Genomic DNA, 25,421 nt, shown 5'->3' on the forward strand with positions numbered 1-25,421 from the left:
CTTGCACTAGGCAGACTTTGAAAGTTATTTCTGAATTTGCTCTTCCCAAATTCCTCTTCTCTGTACTCATGGACATGCTGATGACAAGGCTGCTGTAGTTGAAACTTAGACTTGGTAATGATGCTTTACAGAAAACGTACCTACAGAAGAACCACAATGAGTTTCATTCTTTTCTTTCATATGCATTTTCTTGTTTTCTTTGCCTCAATCTTAACTGAAGCATGAGGTCTTCCTCCTGGCTATGGCACAGGTGTGCTGGATTGAATCATATAAGGCTAGTTTTTCAATAATTTATGAAGATTTTGCCTGGGGTTTTGTACTTCAGTTTAGCACTCCACTGTGTGGAGCAAAGGTATAGACTGTGGACTGAAGGTAAAAAAAACTACCTAGAAAGTCACCCAACAGCTTTTCCAGGTAGAGAATAAGAATAAATGCAGTTCATGCTATAGTAGTTTTAAGGTGCAGACTGTACACTGAAATGGTCATTTTATTCTGTAATGTGTAATCAGCACGTTTCTGTTCCCAGACTTGATGGTGAAGGTCATTCGAATTCTTTGTCAACTACTTATAAACCTGTTTCCCTGCCTCTGAGCTCTCCAAATGTGAAGCTGAATCTGACTAGTCCAAAAAGAGGCCAGAAAAGAGAAGAGGGCTGGAAAGAAGTGGTCAGAAGGTAAAGACTTGAATTGTATGTTAGGAACTGTCTGTGAGCTTTTTGACTTGTGATTATCCTCAAATGGAGGATGTCCAGAAAGCTTATTTGTATAATTAATTTAGTAACAATCTATCCCATTACTCTTGCAGTGCTGTGAAAACAAACTGCAGCTCTTAATGTGTAGCAATTCCTCACTAACTTAACAGGTTACGAACATTTTACTTGGCACAGGGGTTCTCTTTCCCTGTGACTGGAGTAAAGCATGTGGGGATAAAATAAAAGGGGGAAGGGAGCAGATGGCAATGGAAAGCTCCTACACCTGCACTTGAACTAAAGGCAGGATGGATGTTGGTAGAGGAGAGGTGGAGGATCTCTTCAAGGCTGAAATTCACTGTGCTTTAGACAGTGACGTTGATTGCTGATTCCATGGAACGTTTGTCACCTTAAAGTGACTGCTAGAGCTGCAATTAGATGAAAGATTTTCTACAGAGCAAGCTTTTCTTTTGAAAATGTACTGGGCTTTATTACGTGGCCATTAACACCCCAGTACATTTTCTGTAACCTGTATGATGTCTTACTACAAGTAATAACTTGTAGTTACTACTTGTTCTACTACTGGTTCTACTTGTAACTAGAAGTGATAATCTGGCTTTCCTTTTTGTTCCCTTTATCAAAAAGGAATACATCATGGGCATAGAAGTGTCAGATGCTCTGGGTGCACTCATGATGCCCTCCTGCTTTTGTGTTCTGCAGTGATAGTGACCAAATATGCTCTGTTTTGGAGAATTTTAGGCTGTGTGCAAAGAGTGTAATTGTACAGAGGTTTTAATGCATTCACGTTAATGGAAGCCATGGACTGTTCAAAACAGTTTAGTCTGAAAATTTTAAGTGTTTGAACTCTTCTAAGAGTTGATTCAGTCTGTGCCTTTTGTTGTGTTCACCAATGGGGCTCTCCTGTGACATGGCCTTGCTTACACATATGATTGCAGACTGCCCACCATGTGGTGAGTCCTGCAGGCATGAGACCTGTTGAACAGTCAGCTGACTTTTCCAGAGCTTCACACAGACCCCATGGTGGATCTTGTAGCTGGTCCATCTCTCCTCCTTGGGTCTCTTGAGTTTCATAGGCTTGGTTCAGCTGGTTGGTTCGGCAGGCCTGCTCTTCTGCTGGAGATGGCCTTTCGTAAGGAGTTCTCACTGATGTTTCTGTGTCTTGACTTTTGAAGCATGTGTACTGCCAAAGAGCTTTTTGTCAACTTTAGATGCACTCACAAAATGCCCAGGAGCTGCATGCCTTCCAATCCCAAAGCCTCTCCTGGTCTCAATGAGAATTCCTCTCCTTCCCTCTCCACATGAGTAACTCCCTGGTTAGAAGGGAAGTCTATCAAACATTTAACCAATGCAAACATCCCTTCTGCCCTTGACAGGCAAGTAGGCAGAGTTTTGAAAGACCCTCCCCCCAGCAACACTCTGCAGCCAACACCAATTGAGCAATTTCAGCTGCAGAGAGGAGGGCGCTGCTGCTCAGGAGCAAAAAGGTACTTTTTGGGGCAGTTGTCAAGGTAAAAACCATCAAGCTTGGTGGGTGGGGAGGGAAACAGCAGTGGGTGATGAGTGGGAAGGGGCTTGGGCACTTGGGTGAGCTCTCCTGAAGGAGGAATGTCTCCATGGGTGGTGGCATGGGGTGGAAGCAACCAAAGGTATGGTCAGGAGCCCTGTGATTAATGTGGGTGTGTCTTGAGGGTTAGGTGATGATGGAAGCTCTGGTTAGGGGAGGGAGTGACTGGGATGTCTAGCTTGAGAGAGGAGCCTTGGGGGTGTAGGGGAGACGAAAGCCCAAGGCATGGCAGGGGGTTTGGAACAAATTTTCTAAGTTTCGAAGACTGGAATAGCTAGGCAAAGCCAAAGCCTTTTGAGGGTGTGCTGGTGCTCTGTACAGTGTCCAGAGGGGCCTGCACTTTGGTCACAGTGGTTTCTGAAACACCTTTGAGTCCTCTCTAATTGTTAAGTGTTGAACTATCACACATCACTGGTAAGCTTGAAACCAGTGTATGGGCTTGAGAAGTCTAGCCCATACATCAGTCAGTGATGACTCAGAGAGACCTTGGCTGGGGTCCGAATGTAAGCATAGGTCATGTTCAAAGACTTCCCAGTTCTGTGCCTGCCCTGACCCACCAAAACTACACGAATCATAAAAGTCCTCAATTGATGTGTTTCTCTGAACACGTGGATCAGTGCTGTGCCTGCTTCTGAAAGTCTGTGCTGTCTTCAAGGTGCCTTCCAGCAGCTCCTTAAATCACAGAACTGCACAATTTAACAGTCTTCTATCCACCTTGCATGGTGTCGCCAATAAACTTGCTGATCTTGAGGCCTGAGGTGAGCACTAAAAGGGTTGTCAATGCAAGACCTTTTCCCTGAGAAGGCATTGGAAAACCACCTTCTCCTTGCTGTGAAGCCTTGCTATAAATGATCAAAGTAGCTAAGCCATGGACTTTTACATTTGAAGCAGCACTATTTATTTAATTTTAGTGAGCTAAATGTATTTATGTAGATTTGGTGAGCTAAGGATTTGTCTCACTTTGAAGATACACATGGTAAGATAAAATCCCCAAGTGTTTCTGAAGCAGTGTGAGGTAGACACAGCTATGTTAAAACAGAGGCAGAATAAATGCTTCTCAGGATCATCTGGTACTGAGAGTTATGAGTGATTTGAGTGGAGGAGTATGAGAGGCTCCAAGGGGTGAAGAAGTGATCAGCAGAAAACCACTTGCTGCCCTGGAACTTGATACTATTGCTTCAGCCCCTTGTCAGACAGCAAGGGACTTTTGTATGCTTTTGAAGTTTGAATACATCTCAGATTTGTGATCTTTGTGATACAGGTCGAAGAAGTTGTCTGTCCCAGCTTCTGTTGTATCTAGAATAATGGGAAGAGGTGGGTGCAACATCACAGCAATTCAAGATGTCACTGGTGCCCATATTGATGTTGATAAGCAAAAGGATAAGAATGGAGAGAGAATGATCACTATAAGGTACGGTATCTAGAAATGAAAGTCTTGAGTTAGTCCACAGTGTCATTTATGGGGAAGTTTGCTTTTTGAGATGGCATTTTTAGCTTCTTTGTTCTAGAAGAGTGCATGCATTACTGCTGCCAAAGTGTGCTGAAAGTCTGCTTCAGAGATAATCCTGAAGATATGCGAAAGTCAAAAAATAACTTACTGGAGTACACATGCAATAGGCTTGCAGATCAGTATGAAATTGAAGCTATGGAACATTGCACAAAGTGGGGGTTCCTTTTGCAAAAGATAAATCTGCTTGTATTTAATCTAGGGGCGGTACAGAGTCAACACGATACGCAGTGCAGCTCATCAATGCCCTCATTCAAGATCCTGCCAAGGAACTGGAAGACTTGATTCCTAAAACTCACATAAGAACCCCTGCTTCGAGTAGCAAATCAATCCATGCAAACTTTTCATCTGGGGTCAGCACTGCAACTGCTTCAAACAAGAACTCCTTTCCCCTCGGAGCACCACCCCTCGTCACATCGCAGTCATCAACACTATCTACTTTCCAGCCTACCAACAAACTGAACAAGAATGTCCCAGCCAATGTGCGCTCATCTTTTCCAGTGTCTCTTCCTCTAGCTTATTCTCACCCTCATTTTGCCTTGCTGGCTGCCCAAACTATGCAACAGATCCGGCACCCTCGCTTACCTATGGCCCAGTTTGGAGGAACTTTTTCGCCTTCACCGAACACTTGGGGACCATTCCCAGTGAGACCAGTTAACCCTGGCAGCACAAACAGCTCTCCAAAGCATAACAGTTCAAGTCGTGTAGGTAATCAGAATGGAAATATCCTACAGACAGAGTCTCCTGGATTAGCTACTTCTACTTGTCCCATTACTGTCTCTTCTGTAGCTGCTTCCACCCAACCGCTGTGCGTGACCAGTAATCGGACTCCCTCGTCGGTCAGGAAGCAGTTGTTTGCCTGCGTTCCCAAGACAAGTGCTGCAGCAACAGCAATCTCAACTGTGACGAGCACGTGTAGCACTATGCCTTCAGCTTCCTCTGCTCCCCCAAGCAATGGGCAAGTGCCCCCAGCATTTCTGCCATCTAATGCTCCCCAAGCGCAGCATTCCGCACTGAAAGCGGACTCTTTCTCAGCTGTCTCAGCACCCAAAGAGAAGGTGGCAGCACCAGACCAGCCTGCTGCAAGTGCGTGTGCACCGACTTCAGTTGCAAGTAGTTGCAGTATGTCAGCAAGCAGCAACTCTGGAGTCACTGAAACGCGCCCTTCGAGCAGCCCTGCTCCGATAAACAATGTCCAAGATGAAATACTGCCAACCAGCATGTCAGAGATCAGTCCTTCCATGCCGATGCCTTTTTCATCCAGCTCAGAAACTGCTCCTTTAAGCTTAGCATCACCCAGGTCAGTTGTTGCAGATAATCAGGACAACAGTAACTTACCTCAAGTAGCTGTACCAGCACCTCGAGTTACTCACAGGATGCAGTCCAGAGGTTCTTTCTATTCAGTGGTACCAAATGCAAACCTCCATCAAGATCCTCAGTCTATTTTTGTTACGAATCAAGTTCCTTTAACACCTTCTCAAGGTCCACCTGCTGCAGTGCAGCTTTCGTCAGCCATGAACGTTATGAACGGTTCTCAGATGCACATTAACCCAGCAAACAAATCATTGCCTCCTACCTTTGGGCCAGCAACGCTCTTCAATCACTTTAGTAGTCTTTTTGATAGCAACCAGGTGCCAGCTAACCAAGGATGGGGAGACTGTCCACTCTCAACCCGAGCAGCAGCTGACCCATCCTTCACTGTTCAGTCTACGTTTCTGAATAACTCTGTGCTAGGACATGTGGAAAACGTGCATCCTGACAACTCCAAGGCTCCTGGTTTCAGGCCACCTTCCCAGCGGGTTTCAACTAGTCCTGTAGGTAAGTCATTACAGTCATGCACTGGACAAAATTCTTTCTCCAACCATTATACTTTGATCATCTCAAATTGAGAAGTAGTTTACAAATGACAGAGAATACTAACATAATGAGAATGGCCTACTTTTTCCAAGTGCTCTTTAAAACACTGATTCCTCCCCCCTCTTTTGTTCAGCTCTTTTAGGATATTAGGTGTTGGGAACATTGTAGACATTCCATTGATTGTCCACTGTAAGACACGGGAGTTCTTCTACCTGTTTGTATTCCTCAGAGTAGCATTGATTATAGCTTTTGGGTTGCAGTAGAACACAGGATTTGGGGATACCGAACATGAACCAGTGGGCCCAGGACTCTTGGCAGGCTCCAGCTGCTAGAGTGACTGCATGCAGTGGTTCAGTGTTTGATCTGAGACTCCAGCCTGATCCAGTTGAGGGTGAACTCTCTGAACTATCAGTCTCTACCACTGTAGGATTTTAATAAGCTTATGTTGTGCTGTGGGAAATTGGTGTGCTACTGCATGGTGTGTTTTATTACAAAGTCCCTGTCCTTCTGCTATTAAGTACAGCAGGTGAAGCTTACCTGCATTTATTTGAAATGGGTTAGGAACAGTCAATGAGCTGCCTACTCTTACTGTGCTCTGCCTAAATGATTTTTATCATCTTAGTATTCAAACTATGCTGCAGGCAACTGACTCTACCCATTTGACTGGAAAGAACCCTTAAGGACTCTAGTCTGTGCCCCCCTCTTTTCCCCTTCATTCCTGCCACAATGGCTTTATGATGCCCTGGAGTTGTCGTTACCCCTGCAGTGTTTGGCACTCCTGTGCCACATCCTGCCCAGCACAGTAGCAGAACCAGATGTAGATTCAGCTGTGGGAGATAAAGTAACTGGACCTTGTTTCTCAGGCTGCTAATAAAAGAATTGCCAGACCCTCCTCAGCAGATTCCAGATACACTTTATGTTGGCTCAGCTTTTTCCCTGCAGTGCTCTATATTGGGAGTTGGCTGTTGCTGGCATAACCCCTGAGGTAGGAAGCTTATGGCAAGTGGGATCTGCTGATTTTTTTTCACATGGTCACATCTTGCATATACAGAGACAGCTGTTCTCTTATGCTAAAGTCATCGCAGTTTGTCCCTGGGAAAAATGTATTGGTCCTTTCTGTATCCTTAAATGACTGTACCTATTTAAAAGGTAGTCTGAATCTGTTTCTTGCCCAAGTTAGGAAGGTTAGGTAGATACCCAAGGAGAACTCATACAGTTTACCTGCAAGACATAAGGGTGAAGTTGTTCTCAGTTGAAGCTGAAATTTAATCAGAATATTGCAAGTGAAGAAAAAACTGCTAATAGGTGGATGTGCTGATAAGTGGTAGGAGGTGACTGGTCAGTCAGCTCCTCAGCTGATTGATTTGGTGTCATTCTACTTAATACTGCTTTTGATCACTTTCGCTTCAGAATTTAAATGGTGTGTGGCACAGGAGGAGAGGTGTTGGGGGAGCCTAGGGAGAGGGGGTGTCTGGGAGGTGTGACAGTGAGGAAAGGAGAGGGGATGATAGGCTGAAAGCTCTCCACTGGAGTGTAAGTGTGCTTCTGTGGCCTGCCCACCCATCTCATTCAGTGGCTCCTCCCAGGGGGGCAGAACTCTCAGCTCAGCCTCCACTGTGGGTTGAACTGGTGATTACTTTGGCTGTTCCTGTAGGGCTCAGTCGCAGGTTTCATGAGACTTGGAGAAAGGGGGAAGAGGGTTGGTCACTGCTGACTTATACTTTGGTCAACAGCAATATGCTGGGCAAGGGGCAATCTGTGCCTTGCCTGGCAATTCAGTACACTGATGTGTAAGGAGAGGGACTGGTAAAGGCCATCAATCCACCTATCCTCTGATCTCAGCTGTGACTATGCCTGATGGAGCAGAGGTTTGTCTTTTGTGCTTGTCTTGCACAGTGGGCTGTGGCAAATGTTTTACACAAATCCACATCTCTTGGTGATCACCTCTGAGCTGATTTGGTAGAGATTTAACAGAATTTCATTGTGCACTAAGCCAAGTTTTTCTTAACAAGTTGTCCCCTCAGGATGGAGTTTGGGTACTTGGCTTTTCCTGTTCATGGGTAAGCTCAGTTGCAGTGTGAGTTTTCTCTGATTCACTAGTTCATTTGAGGCACAGACTCAAATGCAGATCTCACTGGCTGTGGATCTGTTCTGGAAATGGCCTTCTGTATCACTCATGTCTTTAGATATCTTGTCCAAGCAGTTTGCATATTGAGGGCAGATTTAGTAGCACAACCATTAGAAGAGGCTGTGGAAATACTAAAAGAAGTCTAATTGTTACTTCTTTCCTCTACATTATAAGAAGGGGGTTGAGACCTTGCTCACGTGGCATTGAAAGGTATCACAGGCTTGAAATATGCCAGCTTAGGAAGCAGCACACAAGTTGAATGAAATATATGAGGTCCTTGTTCTACATGGAGTGACAAGTGTCACAGTGGTTGCTCTGAAGGTAGAGGCAGGCCTGGCAGTAACCAGTTTCTGCAGAAGTGCCTGGAGGCTTTGGCAAACTGAATTTTGACCAGGGTTTGTGTGAGATTGATACACTGGTCTTGAATGCTCAGTTACCATTTCAGAGCATGATGAAGAATCTGAACTGATGGCCCAAGTAAGTACAGAATATGGTATTACAGAAGGTTTTGGTATTAAAAACCTGATTTTGAGGGTAAGTACACAAATAGGAAGCTCACTACTGAAATTGGGATTCTATAAGTCATTGTTTATAGAAACCATTTTTAATAGTGGGAAAAGGTGTTTTTATCCACTTTTATAAAAGGCAAGATGATGATAAAAAGTGTTCTTCATAAACTGAAAGCTGCTGAATTGAACTTGTTGGTCTCTGGATGTCACTTCCTTCAACCTGTATAAAATACACAGCAGTGCTGAAATGGTTTTGGCTGTATAATCATTGCACTGGGAAAGCTGACCGTCCTTCAGAAGACGCAGCTGGGCATCTCTCTCCTGCAGAAGAGCTATTTTTGTCATAATCTCTGCCTTGCTCTCCATTAGGAAACCAGCAGTGCCCGTGGGCAGTAGCAGCTCTGTTACCCCTACTGCATGGGGCAGACTCAGTATCTGCAGTGGTTTGTCAGCCAGCTAGAGATTTGGGGTTGATGTGTGGTGGAGTCAGGCACCACTGGGGCCTTTTGACTACCTTGTGTTTTGTGGATGGGGGTTTAGCAAGAGCATCCCAAGGGTAGCTCCATGGTCTGTGCACAGGGAGAGCCGTCAGGTGAATGTGCATGCACAGGAAGGAGCATTATCCTTATAGCCATGGAGTCTTGCACTTTGTGCTGGGATAAACACTGAAAGATTATCCTCCGATGCTCAGGTTCCCTCATCTCAGCACCCCATTTTGGTGGTGGTAGTATCTGATTTCTCCTTGTCTATAATGGAGACATCTCTTTTTAGGGCTAGTTAGAAAAATGCCTCCATCAAATCCAGAGAGTAATTTCTGTCAGTGTGAGCAGGTTGGATCTGGCACTTCTGGAAGCAGTACATAGGTTGATGTGCTGGAAAATACTGGGTGGAAAAAGACCTGGCTTTCAGGAGGGTGCCCAGGCGATGGAAGGTGCACTTCTGGTGTATGAGTATAGACATTTCCTGTCACCACTGCTGTCTGCAGACTGCTGTGGTGGAAGTCGGTACAACCTTCAACCTTGCTCTGCAGCAGCATAAGCTGGTCCTGGTTGTGGTCATTTTGAAATGTTCAAATGGTTTTGAAGCTAGTCTTGTTTAATAGGCCCTTGAAACTAAACCCAAAACTCAGGTGAACATATGGCTATGCCCAATTCTGCTTTCAGGTAATAAGGTGTGATAAGAGCTATTACAGTATTTTGGAAAAAGTACTTAAAAGCTTTGGCTTATTAAAACCCTGTAATTCCCCCTTGCTAATCATTTTTGTGGGACTTTGAACTTTCTCTCGATCTCTCCCTTCCTTACTCATCCCTGTAGAAAGCAGCCCCCCCACCTGCTGTGCTGTGCATCGTCAGCCGTTTCTCCGGACACAGCATGTCCTGACCAATCTATATGTGAATGTACCTATAGAATGGCAAAAACTGTACTGCAGCAAGCTACTTCCTTTGGTGCTGGATTCCTGTAGGACTTTCACAGAGCCCTGTATCCCTGTTTGACTTGCGTGGCTTTTTTGTAAGCAAAGATGCTTGCCACTCCCAGCTTTCCTCCTTTGCCCTCCCTGCTTAAGATAATTTCCTTTCAGTGACCAAAGGGATGGCTGGTTTGTTCAAGCTTCAGGCCAGACCAGAGAGCATATACAAATGCCTTCTGTTGGTTTAGAAGGGAGAATCGTGCACTTGTAAAATGAACTTACCATGTGCAGATACCCCCGAAGGTGATGAGATGCTTTAATTATATTTGGAGCACTAGCTCTCTTCTGGTGCTTTGGAGCAAGTTCCCAAAGAGAGATATTTAATCAAATTTATGTTTATTTCAGGCTTACCCTCTCTAGATCCATCCAACAGCTCTACAACTTCTTCTTCAGGTCCTTTGACAGGCTTTTCAGCAAACATACAAGGAGCACGGGTTTACCTTCAAGGGCCAGCGCCTGTTGGGACTCCCAGCTTTAACAGACAGCATTTTTCACCACATCCTTGGACAAGCGCAACAAATTCATGTAGGAACTTCATGGGTCTGTCTTAGTTAACTATAAATTCATAGCTATTGTCTCTAGTAGATTTGTAACTTGAGGGGAGGTTACCCACTGATGCACAAAATGCTTTCCAATTGCTTTTAGCAGCTGTGAGGATGGTGTGCGAATCCCAAGCTGTGCTATTTTGTGTGTTTCCCATGTCAAACACCACTAGTTCTGGTAGCATTGCTAAAGGCATGTTTGGGCAAAATAATGTGTCACTAGGCTCAGAGAGGAGAGGGCGTGAGGCTGTGGGGGAGTGGAGGTGGTTATGCCAAGCTAAAGATTCCCCTCTGAATAGTATGAATGTAATATTAGGTGAAAATGTCACATTTGCTATGGTTTGAAGTTATCCTTGCCTGGTTTCCTCCCCCCCCCCCCTTTTTTTTTTTAATTTGGGTTCTGGAATTATTTTGTTATTTAATATGCTCCAAAATCTTTAAGCATCATCTAAGGTAACAGTGGGTTTCTCTGCTAATGGGAAGAACATGGAAGTAGCTTTGCAGAAAACATGGGTCTTTGATTCTGAATCTGAGGTGAAGAGGCTTTTCATGTCACTGCATGCAACTTCATTGTCACTCTGAGTTTAAGAAGCAAAACATAAATGAGTGCTCAAAGGAAGTTGGATTTCCCAAGGAGAGTCAGTGACACTTCTGCAGGTGGTGGGACTTGGGCTCTGATGTTACACATGTGGCTTTGGGAAGCTGTCTAATTTCTCTTCTGCTGGAAGTGATGGATACCAAAACTATGCTGGTTAGATACTCATGGTATTTTGGCTGAAGTTTTCACCTCTTCCTGAAACTCTTCCATGTTTCTTATTCTTTCTTGTAATTAATTTAGATGTACTGCTATGTCGTGAGAATATCACACAGTTCTGATGGCTGAAAGCATTTGTGTTAGAATGTTGATTTTAGAGTAAAAAATACACTAAGCAGAATTGTTGTGCAAGACCTGAAGAATGCTTGCCAAAGAAAGCCTTTAATGATTTGCTTTGAGATAGTACTGGGGGGATAGAGCAGGTAGTGTTCATGCTTGTGTGCTTTGTGTGTGATTAAGCAAGAGAAATGTTCTTTTCAGCAGGTGAATCTCCTATTCCATCAGTTTCCTCAGGATCATCTTCGCCCCTTTCAGCTGCTTCTGCACCTTCTAACTTGGGCCAGCCAAAAACGGGTAATGCCAACCAAGACCGAAAGGTTCCTCCGCCCATTGGGACAGAAAGGCTGGCTAGGATTCGACAGGGAGGATCTGTCACCCCAACACCCTTGGGAACCAACTTTACAGCTCCCGTTGGTCACAGTGGCATTTGGTCCTTTGGAGTTAACAGCGTATCTGGTACGTGTGTTGTACAGCCTGGGGCAGCCTAAAGAAATCTGTGGTGCCTTTTGGAAGTACTGCGTTTGACATTAAAATTGGGGAGGAGGAGGAAAGTTCCACAGTAATCAACTTCATGTAGGATATCCTGAAGGGAAAAATAGTGTCAGAGGAGGAAGTGTGTATCAGTGAAAGCACTGTGGTTTTCTCTCTTATGTGGGTGGTTTTCACCCAACCCAGATTTATACTTCTAAACCTGGAGAGCAGCTCAGAAACTTCATAGTAAGTCTATTGAAAGATACAGAAGTTAAAAATTAAATGACTTTTATTTGTTAAGTGGGTTCATTTCCAACTCTGACCCTTGAACTAAAGGAACAACTACCTCTGTCCAAGTTTCTAGCTTGCTTTCCATTAACATTTTAAAATATTAGTTGTGGTGCAGCTAATGCATCCAGAAACACAGAGAATCATAAAGTCGTAGAACAGTTTGGGTTCGAAGGGACCTTAAAGCTCATTCAGTTCCAATCCCATGCCAGAGGCAGAGACATTTTCCATTAGACTAGGTTGCTCAGGTTGTGGATGCTCAACTTCACATTCATCTCTTCATGATTCTTGAGTAGAACAGGGTCACTTCTGGTCCAGGCAGCTCCAGTTTCAAAAGAATGACTTTGAAACACCAGGAGTTTTACATTCAGCTTCCTGATAGTTTGAGGTTCTTATGGAAAGAGAGAACTGCAGCTGGTAGCCCCCTTTATCTTCACGCTTCTTTGAAGAATCAGGGTCAGTGTCCATGCAGACAGCATGTGCCTGGTCTGGCTTCTCTGGCCTCACCAGTCTCTTCTGTCCCTGTGTTTGCCCCCGTTCTATGTGTAACTCTTTTTCTGTGTTCCTGTGGTACATGAGTGGTTGTGGGAGCTGGAGGGAAGAGAAAGTGAGCACACACACGTGTGTGTGTGTAGCCAGCCTTATGTAATGTTGCCTGTTACAGCTTCCCTGTGGAAGGCCTTGATGCTACAGATAAGACTCATGTGTTTGCATTGCCTGTAATGGGTTATTAGCCAAAAATTGCAGGTATCTTCCTGCATTGCATGGGCTGCAGAAGGTCTGCCCTTGCTCAGAGCAAAGCCTGAAGATACCCCTGTGACAGTGTGTTTTCAGAGAGCCTTTGTATACATGTAGGTGTGTGTAGCTGCTGAATTCTGCTCCAGAGTGTCTTCAGTGAGTTGTAATCAGCCATTTTTATCTCCTGTTTTCCAGAAGGCTTGTCAGGTTGGTCTCAGCCTGTCATGGGAAATCATCCGATGCATCAGCAGCTGTCGGACCCAGGCACATTTTCTCAGCATCAGCCAATGGAGAGAGATGATTCTGGAATAGTGGCTCCCTCGAATATTTTCCACCAACCTATGCCAAATAGTTTCGTGGATTTTTCTAAAGTAAGTTTCAGAGGGTGGGATGTAGTCTGTAAAATGACCAAGGACTTTCTCTGTTGTATCTCCTATTCTACCTGTTCACGCTATATGTGTATCCCTCTTCTACCACTGCTCGCTGCACCTCCTTTCATCCCAGTACCGACTGGAAAAAGCACCCAAGCCTGATGGTGCGCATCAACAGAACCAGAATTTGTACATTGCAGATGTAGCTTGAGGCAGACAGATGTAGCCAGGCCTAGCCAACTAGCTGAGCCACCACTGGAGGAGGGTCCAGGATGACGTGCTCAGAAGCAGACCTGCTCACAGCGTGTCAGAAGTAGCTGTAGCGCGTGCTCTTAGAATCTTCTAAATTGCAGCCTAGCAACCATTGCAATACAGGAAGGAAATCTCATGATCATAAAAAGCTGCTTTGTATCTTGCTCTTTCTGAACTGGAAGAATGTTTTAAATATCCACAAGTAATATATAGAAAACCTTCAGCTCGAAGCCTTGCATGCTGCAGCAAGTGAGAGGAGGGAGCACTGCAATCACTATGCAGCTGCTGTGTCTGGCTTTATGGGGTGCTGATGAAGTGCTGTGCAGAGGCTCCTGCATGCTGGCAAGGTGTAATCTCAGAGAAAAGGGTGAACTGACTTGAGTTTAAAGCTCTGGAGAGCTGTGAGGGTTCCATGCTCTGCCTGTTTCCTCACAGAGCTATGTGATTAGATGAACATCACTTACAGAGGTGAACTGCCTCGTTCGTCTTGGCAGATGCGGTGCCATGATCACCTTTCACAACCACTGCTGCTTTCACTGATAGTGCTTCCTCCTATCCCCTCAGGGCCTCCCCATCTCCATGTACGGCGGCACTCTGATCCCCTCGCACCCGCAGCTGGCGGATGGCCCAGGAGGGCCCCTCTTTAATGGGCTCCATACTCCAGATCCTGCCTGGAATCCCATGATCAAAGTTGTCCAGAACTCGACAGAATGTACTGATGCTCAGCAGGTAGTGTGGCTGCCTTCTTCCACCTTTGCTTACCTAGGGCTTTTACAGTGCTGTGCTTTGGTTTGATTTTCTTCACTTTGGATAGGTGATGGGTTTTGTTCAGTTCTTTGCTGCTAGAATTGAAAATGTTTGCATGACTTCTCCCTACAGTGTGTGTGTTCATAAAAAAATATATGGTGCTGTCCCTACCTACCAAACCTTTCAGGTGAAATAAGCAGCATTTCAAAACTGCTCAGCCAGGTAACAGACTGTGTTACAAGTGAGAGGGTTTATATTTGTACTCTGCATCTTTCAGGTTGTCAGTCAAACTTTGGCCAGAGCTGAAGAGGGCTGTCAGCCGCTGGACAGTCTGGTTATATTTGAGGGGGAAGCCTTCTGCTTGCCCTCTAGTGGTTAAACACTCTGTTAAAGGAACCTTTATTTGTTTTCATAATAGCCTTGTCTTTTTATTTCTTGCTGTAGATTTGGCCTGGCACCTGGGCACCTCACATTGGAAACATGCATCTCAAGTACGTCAACTGATTTAAGGGGGTCTATCCTTTTTTAGCATTGTTTGGGAATCTTTATGATCTTGGAAGAATCCTGGGGATTTTTTTAATGTGCCTAACTAAGCAATTTTCTGTGGGCTGGAACAATGAAAACTTAATGGCCCATTGTATAGCAACCAAGTGATTTACCTGTACAAACTAATTCTGTTCTCTGGTTAGTTTAGCCATTTTGAGCTTAAAAATCAGACAAAACTAGTGCTTTTGGCTAAACATTACTGAACGCTTGTATGCAGCAGAGAACTAGCTGATGACGTGATTTCAACCTATTAGGGTGGTAAATACATGTATAATTGTTTACAGACTTAAAAGGAAAAGCTGAGTAAATTTCATGTCGTATAGTGGCTCTACTTTATGTAGCCTGTATTAATGTGAACTATTTACCTGAATATTCAATAAAAGGCAAACAGTATTTAGAGGTTGTGTGTGAGAATTTTGGAGGAGGCTGGATGGTATTGTCTTTGGTAGCTGCTGCGATGCACAGTGATGCATTTCTAAGGGTCCCAGAATTAGCACATGGATGCAGTCAGTATTTGGGGGAGATTTGATCCAGTCATCAGCTATAAATGTCTGCTGAGTCCTTCCCTCTGCCAGTTGGTAGCCTTGTATTTTTGGTCAGTGAACGTGGTTGTGCACTTGTTTTATGCCTTTCTGGATTAGTTCTGCTGCTGTTAGCACTCTTTTTCCAGGTGTGTTGCCTGAGATACAGGGCTTTGTTCAGGGGTTGGAAATAAAGGCTGAGTTGACAACATGGCAACTGATGCCATCTCATTTTGCAGGAGGTAAATAGGCAGCTTGTAAGTAAATGTAGTGCTTAACCTCACTTGATGTGACCAGCTACCTAGAAGCAGGTCTTGGGAAGGTTGAGACCACTTCCCACTAGAGCAAAACATGATATATTCAATTCTGAGCTTTTTGTAACACTTGGAATCTGGTAAGAGCTCTTCAAGTCCTTTTCATGAGAAGGATGGGGATTTTTGCATGCTGCTGAAGATGAACATTCATTCTCTACCCAGGTACAGAAGTTCTCCACTTCCTCCACTTGGACTCTGCTTATTTCTGCTTCTGCTCAGTGGTGGAGGAGTAACTACACTGAACAGTTGGTTCATTCCTCAAGCAGCTATTGCAGTGCACATAGTGTTCAATCTGATGGGCCACTTTCAGTGGCCTCTCAGAGCAGGTGGAGACTTCTCCACCTTCTTTCACCTTCTCCAGACAACTCCTTACATGCAGCAGCAGAGTTTTCCCCAGAAAAAGCATGAGGAAGGGGTACTGAAATCCCAAAATGCACAAGCAGCATCCATGTACTGCTGGCAGATAAACCCCTGAGGTGCTGCTGGATGGTGTGTTCAGATATTTTTCCTAGTATTTGAGGAAGAAATGCAAAAAAACCATAGGGCTACTGCTGCCCTGCAGTAGTGCAGATGCCAAAGGAGGAGTACTAAGTGTTTTGAAGCAAGTGTAGTGCAAGAGGTGCCTGTGCTTGGAGTGAATTGCAGAGAAGGGGCCATAGGCCCACACCTCTTCCATCCCCTGTGTGGCACCACCATCTTCTCCTGTCCCATCCTGGGGAGTCACCATCCTCTATCCTGGGGGGCTACAGATCCATGCCAGTGGCACTGTGTACTCCATCACACTAAAGGTGAGCCCCAGCATGGAGATGGGGTTCTGGCCTTAACTGCCCCAGCTCTGCCTCACTGAGGCAGCTCCTTCCTGAGCCAGGTCCCTTCTGGGGCTCTCCACCTCAGAACTTGGTGCTTGAGTGCATGGGCACCAGTGCTGGGCACTAAGGTCAGGCAGGCCCATGGGGTGGTGGCTGCCCTGGCAGCCCAGGGGTGGAGGGGGAGAGGGAGCCCAGAGCTTTGTAGGAAGATACTGCTGAAAGTTGGCCCTGTCACTGTCCTGTGGTGCTGCTGGCAGTGCTGCTGGCACCGTGGGTACAGTGCTGGTCCCTCAGGGCTAGAGCTGGGGCAGGCGCAGGAGCTCCCACAGGATGTCTGCAAGCCCTGGGGGAAGGTGCTAGTTGGCAGGGCTCCCTCCAGGACTACCCTAGGCCTGTGTCCTGCCAACCCCCTGGTTCAGCAGTTGACTAGATCCTGTTCTTTGCCATCTGTCCTCTTGGGTAGTGTGTGCCCAGCCCTGAGCTGGGCCTGTTTCTTTTGGGCCCCAGGTGCTGGCTTTGTCGTGTGCCTCCACAAGCTTACCTGGGCCGGGAGCCAGGCTGGGTTGATGTGGGATGTGCAATGTGCATTTGTTGTGCTGGGACAGGCCTGTCCTGTGCAGCAACTCTGGGCTCATGGCTGGAGCCTGGCTGCAGGGTCATTAGGGATAGGGGCACAAGGCAGCAGACACAGCACACAGGCTGGCACAGCCTTGGTGCGGTGCACACTGTGCACCCAGCAGGCTGGAGGACGTCTCCCATCCAACCCTGTGCGTTGCCTTCAGAAGCAGGGCACAGCAGGGCATCTGAACTAATGGGAACGGGTCCCCATGGTGCCAATGGGAGGCACCCAGCCTTTGCTCTTTGATAGCTGCAGAAGCCACCCCAAGCCAGCCACCTCTGTGCTGGGGTGGGTGTCAGGCTTGGGCAAAGTGCCCCAGGGCTGGCCTTGCCTTCCCAGCAGTACAGGGGTGGCTGGGCTGTCAGTATCATGTTGAGGTACCCACGTTGAGGCTGAACACCCGTATGCTGTACTCTGGCAGAGCATCAAGGGGAAGGAACAATGTAGGAGTTGCTGCTGGGCAGGGTGGGTGTCACAGTCTGCTGTGCGGAAGCCCCCCAGTGTCCCCAGGCCATAGACAAGTGCTGGGTCGCACCCCTGCCCCCAGCTCTGGCTGTGGTGCTGGGGGTGGCCGGGGCTGACAGAGCCTGACAGCCCCCTGCTTTTGGCAGGTACCCGCATCATCTACGACCACAAGTTCCTGCTGGAGTGCAAGAATTCACCCGTGGCCAGGACCCCTCCCTGCTGCCTGCCCCAGACCCCCGGTGCCACATCCCTGGCCCAGTCCAGCCTCGTCAAGCTGGAGGAGCTCAAGGAGCGGAATGAGAGCAAAGAAGCCGTGCCAGGTGAGCAGCTCAGCACACCCTGTGTCTGTGTGGGGACACAGTGGGGCTTCCATGAGGCCCCAGACCCAAGAGGAGGTGCTGGCTCAGCCCCTTACAGCTCCTGATGCTTTCTGCCTGCACAGTTTTCCCAAGGCACCCCCATCCTAACCCCTCCCTCTCTATGTGCCCTTGCAGATCAAGACCACTTTGAGATGGACATCTGAGTTTCCAGCTCCCCGTCTCCAGGCCATGGCTGGGCCTGTTCCTGGGCCTCGTGGAGGTGCTGGCACCGTGACCAGCTGGCTGCAGCACTCTCTGATGCTGGGGATGGATGTGTGACACTTCAGGCTCTAGCACAACTGGCTGGTGCAATTGCCTAGGAGCTCATGCTTGATCAATAAACACCATGAAACCCCTGTGTTGACCCAGTGCCTTTATGTTTGGGCTCAGTTTGTGTGCTAAGAGCCCTGGGAAGGGGAGCTGAAGAGGAGGTGAACAGCACCAGGTCGTGCATCAAAGTCCTGCAGGCCAGGGGTACGGAGCACTGGGCCCCAAGGGCTGCTCCCAGGCTCGAGGTGCCACATGTAGTCTGGGTCCTGTCCAGGGTGAGTGTCACCATTCTGGGCTTATCTGACCTGGGGAGCAGCATTAGCACTGTAATGTTTGTCCCTGTGTCTTTCTGCCCCTGTAGCAACCTACATTTCTCAAGGTCCCAGGCTTGGGACAGGAGCCCAGATGGGAGCATGGGCTGCAGCTGCAGCACAAGCCCCGGCTGTGCCAGGCTGCTCTGGTTCCCAGCCAGCTGCCAGGGCTGTGGGTACTGTTGCCTTCTGCAGAAGCGTTGGGCAATGTGTCTGCTGCTGTGGGTTCCCCCACACTGCCAAAGGGCAAGGCTAGAGGGGTGGCCAGTGCACCCCTTCCCTGGGGGTGCTGCCAGGGGCACTCATTCCTTTCTTGTGGGCTGTGAGCACCATGCCATGAACATGGACTCACCCAGCAATCCCACCTCCTGTTGCTCCAGGGAGAGAACCAGGACCAGTCTGGTGCCAGAACCCCGGGGGCAGATTAGTGCCATTTATTAAACATAATATACTGAATTGTCACTAAAATGTCATGATTAAAATCCCCTTGTCCTGGGCAAGGAGTGGGAGGCAGGGGCAGTGCCCAGGCCCCCTTGGGCAGCTGCAGCCCCTCTCCTGCTGTGGTGCTAGGTCCAGACTGCCCTGCTCCTCAGTCCGCAGCCCCAGCTCTGTCATCAGGGCTCCTCCTGGCCAGGCTCAGGCTCAGGCTCAGGCTCAGCACTTCCATCCGTGTCACCATCCACTGCAGGCAGGCTCCTGCTCTCGGCGATCAGGCGCTTTACCCCCACCAGCCACTGGCTCACCTCATTCACATGGTCCACCATGAGCGAGCGGTGGATCTCATCAGCCACATCCCAGTGCTGCTGCTGGAGCTCTGCCAGGAAAGGAGAACCCATCAGTGGTGCAGGCTCAGCCTCCCTGCCTGGTGGACAGCCCGGATGCAGCCTCCTTGCCCCTCACCTTGCACCAGGAGGCTCATCCTCTTCCTCACAGGGGCTGACAACTTCCCCTGAGCCCACGCGTCCTCCAGCACCGTCAGACGCCGCCCGATGTCGTCGCACACTTGTTTCTGAAGGCAGAGATGAGCTGGGTGAGGCTGTGCCCCTGTGCAGTGCAGGTCAGGCAGCAGGAGGGGGTCTCACCTGCACGCTGGGGCGGCAGGCAGCCAGGGCCTCCCTCAGCGGGGCCAGCACCGTGTCTGCGGGCACACTGCACTCCTCGGGGCTCGCTGCTGCGCTCGGCTTCCTGCTCTCCGCTCGGGGGGGGCTGATGGGACCCAGAGGAGGTGGGCCCAGTGCTCGAGGGGGTGATGCTGCTGCAGGGGCTGAGGGGGCACTGCCTGGGTCTGGAGGAGGCCCTGCAAGAGGAGGCACTGGTGGAGCCCCATCAGCCCGACAGGCGCCAGGACCTGTGCACCCGTCAGCCCATCCCACCTGTAACCCCTTTCAGAGCCGGCAGCACACGGGGACCTCAGGCCCCAGGACCCCGTTCCGGTGCTGCCGCTGTGCCGGCACTGCCCGGCCTGAGGGAGAGGAGGGAGGGAGAAGAACGGGGGTGCCCGGCTGGGCAGCAGTCACAGGGTGCGCTGAGGTGGTGCTGACCTGGGGGTGCCCCCGCGGGCGGTGGGGGGGCCCTGCGGGTGAGGGGGGTTCGCTTGGGCCCCCCAGCCTGCGCCTGCAGCCCGTACGAGAACTGGGGGGGATCGTTCCAGCCACGCTCCTGGTTCCCTGCGGCAGCAAAGGGCACGGTGAGACCCAGAGAGGAGCCGAGAGGACACCGGATCCGGGGTGCTCCAGGACGGGGTTACCCCTCCCCAGTAACCATCCTCCCGGGGCTCCCCACATCAGACACGGACCCACTGCTCCCCCCGGGACACGGCACCTCGGGGCTCCCGCACAGCAGCACCGGGACCCGGCCCCGCTCCGGACCGAGACCCGCACGGATGGCTCCGGACCGCAGCTGCAGACCCGGGACCCGATCCCGACCCAGGCCCCGAACCCCGGTCTCGGTGCCCCAGTTCCGGAAGCGCAGCACGTCCCGCGCCCCCTCACCCGGCTTCACGTAGAGCTCCGCCATGGCGCCACGTCACTGCCGGCCCTGCCCCTTCCTCCCGGCGCAGAGGGGCGGGGCAGGAAGGGGCAGGGCCCCGCTGGGCTTGCACGGGTAGAGCCGGGGCCTGGAACCGGGAGCGGGGCCGGGGCGGCGGGGCCGGGGCTGGAGCCGGGGCCGGGGCCGGGGCTGGAGTCGGGGCTGGGGTGTTGGGCCCCGGCCCCCGGCCCCGGCCCGCTATGGGGTGTGCAGCAGGGCTCGCCTCAGGCGGAAGACTTCCAGGAAGGAGAAGAGCCCCCGCTTGCGGACCCCGGCCCCGGCCGCGCCGCCGCTGCCCCCGCTCGCCTTGGCTGCCCCGCCGGCCGCGTCCCCCGAGCCCGCCGGGGCTCCGCCATCCGCGGCCCTCGCCTTTGCTCCCGGGGCAGCAGCCACCAGGCACTTCTGGTACTGCACCTGCGGGAGAGGGACATAGAGTGCTGGGGAGCACAGCACCGGAGGGGCTGCTGGCTCCAGGGGTCAGGCACGGCACGACCATGGCGTGGGGCACAACACAGTGTGGCTCTGAGGTCACATGCAACGTGATGTGGGTATGGGCTGGGACCCAGCGTGGTATTGCCATAGGGTCCTATGCAACACATTGTGGCCATGGAGTTACATGCATTGTGGCCTCAGCACGGGAGGGGACACAACGTGATGGTGTAACCATAGGGGTCAGAGCCGACATGGTGTGGCCGTGGGATGGGGCACACACAGCATCCACACGAGACACAACCCAACCAGACATGGCTGTGGGTTGGACACGGCACTGTGGGGTCTGTCCCCTCCTGCCCCTGCTGCCCTCCCCAGTCCCCAGCTTTGCCTGGCTCTGTCACATCCTCGCCTCCTGCAGCTCCCAGTGGGGTCGGAAGCCAGGGGGCAGAGCACACCCCACTCCAGCTCACCATGCAGGCTGCCTGCACTGCTTCCGAGATGCTGCCAGCATTGGGCTCACACCAGAAGGCCGTGCACTGGAAGCGTCGCCCCGTGTCCACGATGAGTGCGAAGGTGTGGGCATCATGGCCCACCCCCAGGAAGGTCACATACCGGACCTGGCACTCCCAGATGTGCGCCGCATCCTCATCCTCCTGTGGAGACCCTGTGGGATCATCCACCCCTGGCCACCCCCAGGCAGCCCCACAGCTCCCTCTGCCGGGAGGCCGGGCTCCCTATGGGGGTTGCTTGTCCCACCCCAGAGACAGCAGGGTCCCCACGTCCCCCTCCCCACCTGTGCAGGGTGCACCCTCATGGCCGTGTCAGACACGTGGATGAGGGACGGCATCCAGTGCTCCCGCCCAGGGCCCCTCGTCAGCTTCTCAATGGCCTCATTCAGCACATCCATCCCTAGGGAGCAGGAGACCCCATCCCACCAGCCCTGCCCCAGTTGGAGGCCCCACAGGCAGGGACACCCCTTGCTGGGGCAGAGCTGCTTGGACATCCCATGGCAGGGAGTGTCTCAGGTGTTCCCTGGTTGTGGCGAGGCCAGAGGCACTTACCCATGGCCCTGGGCACAGGCAGGCTGCCAATGTACAGTGCCTCATAGGTCTGTATGGATTGCCTCACTGCTTCCAAGATATCCACTGCCAGGACAGGAGAGAGAGCGGGTGGGGGGGCAGGACCATCCTGTCACCCCCTATCCCCAAGGACACTGGAGACATGGCCTTGCAGGCCAAAGGCATCCCAGTGCCCCAGGGCAGGCTGTGGGCTGGTACCTTGCAGTGGCAGGTCCTCCGTGGAGCTGGGCCTCAGCATGGTGGCCCGAGGCAGCCCGCTGCTCGCTACAGCTCGCTCAGCCACGATCTGCAAGAGACGAGGGTCCCGGTGCCTCCTCCCACCCTGAGCCCCCCCGGCCGTGCCCACACCAGCCAGGACCCCTGCATCCCACCTTGGAGCACATTTCATGCAGGGCCTTGGCAATGCCCTTAGCGGGCACATTGCAGTGGAAGACATGACACTTGAGGACGCAGGTGTCCTTGTCACTGGCCACGAAGGCGAAGTCTCTGCAAGGCCATGAGTGAGATGGTGAGACCCTGGCAGACATCATGCATCCCCTGCCCTCTGCCTTGCCCCCAGTGCCCCCCTTACCTGTCCCTGCAGCCACAGTAGCAGTTGGTAGGGACAAGAGGGAATAGGTTAGTGCAGATGCTTCTCCTGCCCCAGGCAGAGCCACCCCCAGCCTCTGGCTGTGCCCTGGCCCCCAGACCTGCCGTTGTTGCACCCAACACCCCAGACGCGGATGTTGAGGATGGGCTGGCGGTGGATGAGGCTGCGGTCAAGAGGGTCCACCAGGCTCATGGTGTCCTTCTTCAGGATCATCACCAGGTCCTGGCCCTGCAGGAGGTCAGTGGCTCCCTCAGCCTGACAGATGGCCTGGGCAGCCCCAGCACCCAGCCCAGTAGTAGGGATATCCCTGTCCCTCAGGGATGTCCTACTCAGCCCCAAGTGTGGGGACAGCCCTGCCCACCCCACGGCTCTCCCCAGGTACTATTTCCATGTGTAGGGACAGCCTGCCCAGGCATCCCTGGCACCATCTCTGAGGGACAGACCTGTCAGACCACCCCATGATGTGGGGAGAGCTGATCTGCCACCAGCACTGGTCCTGTATCCCACCTCTCTCCCACCTCACAGCACGGTCCCCATTGGTGGGACTCTGGCAGCACCATCCCATGCTCTCACCTCACCCTGGTTCTCGGCAGAGCCCTGGCCCTTGCTGTTGGAGAGCTGCTGGATGCAGTTGTTGACAGCGATGCTGCTCTTGCCGGGTGCCAGGTCCTCCTCGGGGATCTCCACCCAGCCCAGTGAGCGCACAGCAAAGCACTGACAGAGACACACAGGGCTTCAGACACCCCCACACCCCTGTCATGCCAGCGGGGTCACCCTCCTCTGCCATCTGCTGCCTGTCCCCTCTGCCAGCCCCAGCCTGGGTGCAGTACCTTGGAGCCGGGCTCTGAGCTCTGGAAGTCGTCTCCACGCCAGGGCAGTGAAGTCCTGCAGAGGGACAGGGTGGTGAGGGAATGGCTCCCACACATTAGCACAGGCTTGGGGCATAGCCTGGCACCAGTGCATCCCCATGCTGCCAGCTGGGAAGCTTCCCATGGAGGTGACAACCAGCATGGGCTTTCCAGCTGCAACATGTGGGGCTGCTCTGGTGAGACCACCAGGTCCCAGAGCCCAGCAGTGGTCAAGGGTCAGCCTTACCTCCGGGACAGCGAGGCCATGGGGCTGGGAATGGGCCTGTCCTTTGACGAGTGCTTTGCCATGGAGGCATGGTAGTCCTGGGAGAGAAGAGGGAAGAGGTGAGGGCAGCAAGAGAGGCTGCTGGGAGGCACTAGGTAGGAGCCCTTCCTCCCTTTGCACCTCAGCTTGTGGGCATCCCATTTAGCCGGGATTAGGCCAACATGAGGCCTGCTGGAGGCTTTCAAGGGTCTTAACCCTGCCCAGGAACAGGCTGAGCAGAGCTTTGGGGTGACAAAGACAGGCCTGCTCCAAGGAGAGGCTGGACCAGGAATGCCCAGCTAGTCCAGAGGTCTGTCTGCCCAGAGCCCTGGCTAGGTGAAGAGGGTTAGCCCTAGATCTGAGGGCCCTTCAACAGGCTTCTGCTATGGGGTGGGATCCAGCACCAGGCGTCAGTCCCCACCACATTCCCTACCATTCCCTGGGATGTCTCCTCTCCATCAGCCTCCGGGCGCCCTGCAGGGCCAGCAGTGTGTGCCGGGTGCTGCCACTGTGTTGTGCCGGTCGGCACATGCCAGTAGTAGGTGCCCAGAGAGTCACAGATCTTCCTCCAGCCTGGGGGGAGGTCGGGGTCTGTCTCCAGGCTCTGGTCACTCCAGAGGTTGTCTGTGCAGATGGAGAGCATGAGAGGTGTGGGTAGAGGAGGTTCTCCAGCTGCAGGGTGCCCTGAGAAGGGAGCAGCTTCACCCAGTAGCAAAAGGGTCCTGGGGAAGGTGCATGGCCTGGGATAGAAGCATGGCAAGGAGAGGCTTGGAATGACGCTAGGGGGGCTGCTGCAGTGGTGGACCCCAAGCAAGGGATCAGTGCAGGCAGCTGCCTCATTGGTGCCCAGGGGATGGGTGACCCAGCAGAGGCACAGAGTGTACAGCCAGCCTGCTCCTGCAGGACAGGCACGCTGCAGGGCTGCCAGCCCGGTGCTCCCCTGCCAGCATGCAACACCAGCCCTCTGCCAACACCCGGGGTGCCCGAGGCCGGCTTCTTCCCGTTCTGGCTGGGGAAAGGGGCTGAGGACAGACCCCTGAGGTCTAGAGGAGAAAAGCACCGTTGGAGGGTCGGCAGCTAGGACATGTACACTCACCCCCTCCCCAGTGCACCCCAGGGCCTGGAGAGGTCACTCAATGAGCCCGTGGTGCAGCGCAGCAGGAGCTGTGCCTGGGGAGCGCAGCCCCACATCCGCAGGGCTCAGCTCACCCCCGGGGGTGTGCGGGCCCCCGCTCGCTTCAGGGGTGGGGAGGGGCCCCCGCGACCTTGGCAGGGCCGAGCAGTGCGGCCCCAGCGCAGGCCGCCGCGGGCCCCGTTAGCACCGCGGACAGCGGCGGGCGGGGCCCCGCATCCCGCACCCCGGTCCTCACAGCACCCCCGCTCCGCACGGCACCGCACCCGGTGTCCGCACATCGGAGCCCGCAGCCCGGAGCTCGCACCCGGCCCCGCACCGCACCGGGAGCCTGCACCGCACCCGGAGCCCGCACCCCGGCCCCGCACCCCCGCAGCCCAGCCCCGGAGCCCGCTGACCGTCGCAGTTGACGAGGACGATGGCCAACATGTAGTCCTTGCCCAGCATGGCCCCGGCGCGGCCCCCCCGGCCCCGCCGCCTGCCCAGGCCCGGACCCAGCGGCGGCTGCGGCGGGAGGGGCGGGTCCGGGGCGGGGCTGCCCGGGCACGGAGGGACCGGGGCGGGGGGGGCCGGACCGGGGCTGGGGCCTTCGGGGGGTTCTGTGCAGGAAATGGGGCACGGGAGCGGGGAGGGACACCGGGAGCAGGACAGGGCTCGCTGCAGCAGCAGGTCCAGGGCAGCCCCTCATGCCCTTCGGTTCGTTCCCTTCCCCTCCGCACACCCTTAGGTTTCCTCCATTCCCCTCCCTTTCCCCACAGATTACCTTCATCCATGCTTAGTCCATGTTCATTCTCTTCCATGCGTGCTCA

The 25,421-nt window shown here is 52.1% G+C and overlaps 3 protein-coding genes across 9 annotated transcripts in view; 1 reads left to right on the forward strand and 2 right to left on the reverse strand.

Annotated features, from left to right (window-relative positions):
* Positions 1–18,029, forward strand: part of ANKHD1 (ankyrin repeat and KH domain containing 1) — a 102,581-nt gene extending 84,552 nt beyond the window's left edge. For 2 of the 7 annotated variants that reach the window (XM_034067141.1, XM_034067144.1), the window contains 11 exons: positions 527–673; positions 2,083–2,193; positions 3,535–3,684; positions 3,983–5,598; positions 10,088–10,267; positions 11,360–11,614; positions 12,851–13,026; positions 13,843–14,007; positions 14,470–14,516; positions 17,446–17,619; positions 17,794–18,029. In XM_034067141.1, the coding sequence (XP_033923032.1) occupies positions 527–673; positions 2,083–2,193; positions 3,535–3,684; positions 3,983–5,598; positions 10,088–10,267; positions 11,360–11,614; positions 12,851–13,026; positions 13,843–14,007; positions 14,470–14,516; positions 17,446–17,599 (3,001 nt within the window). In that variant the 3' untranslated portion in view covers positions 17,600–17,619; positions 17,794–18,029. The remainder of the gene's footprint in view (positions 1–526; positions 674–2,082; positions 2,194–3,534; positions 3,685–3,982; positions 5,599–10,087; positions 10,268–11,359; positions 11,615–12,850; positions 13,027–13,842; positions 14,008–14,469; positions 14,517–17,445; positions 17,620–17,793) is intronic. The other 5 variants (XM_034067143.1, XM_034067142.1, XM_034067145.1 and 2 more) reach the window with 5 other exon arrangements.
* Positions 18,030–18,642: 613 nt separating this feature from the next.
* SRA1 (steroid receptor RNA activator 1) lies at positions 18,643–20,343 on the reverse strand. The gene is made up of 5 exons (XM_031045373.2): positions 20,231–20,343; positions 19,781–19,906; positions 19,322–19,536; positions 19,140–19,248; positions 18,643–19,053 (listed from the first exon to the last, which is right to left on the reverse strand). Exons 1-5 carry the CDS (start codon positions 20,253–20,255, stop codon positions 18,854–18,856), a joined length of 675 nt encoding a protein of 224 aa, XP_030901233.2. The 5' UTR covers positions 20,256–20,343; the 3' UTR covers positions 18,643–18,853.
* Positions 20,344–20,465: 122 nt separating this feature from the next.
* APBB3 (amyloid beta precursor protein binding family B member 3) lies at positions 20,466–25,097 on the reverse strand. Its single transcript, XM_034066839.1, has 13 exons — positions 25,011–25,097; positions 23,914–24,104; positions 23,463–23,539; positions 23,198–23,252; positions 22,941–23,081; positions 22,468–22,595; positions 22,350–22,355; positions 22,150–22,264; positions 21,977–22,064; positions 21,761–21,844; positions 21,493–21,608; positions 21,170–21,352; positions 20,466–20,681 (listed from the first exon to the last, which is right to left on the reverse strand). Exons 1-13 carry the CDS (start codon positions 25,057–25,059, stop codon positions 20,466–20,468), a joined length of 1,449 nt encoding a protein of 482 aa, XP_033922730.1. The 5' UTR covers positions 25,060–25,097.
* Between the last annotated feature and the right edge of the window lie 324 nt (positions 25,098–25,421).

The sequence above is a fragment of the Melopsittacus undulatus genome, chromosome 10, assembly GCF_012275295.1.
Source record: "Melopsittacus undulatus isolate bMelUnd1 chromosome 10, bMelUnd1.mat.Z, whole genome shotgun sequence".
Classification (NCBI taxonomy): domain Eukaryota; kingdom Metazoa; phylum Chordata; class Aves; order Psittaciformes; family Psittaculidae; genus Melopsittacus; species Melopsittacus undulatus.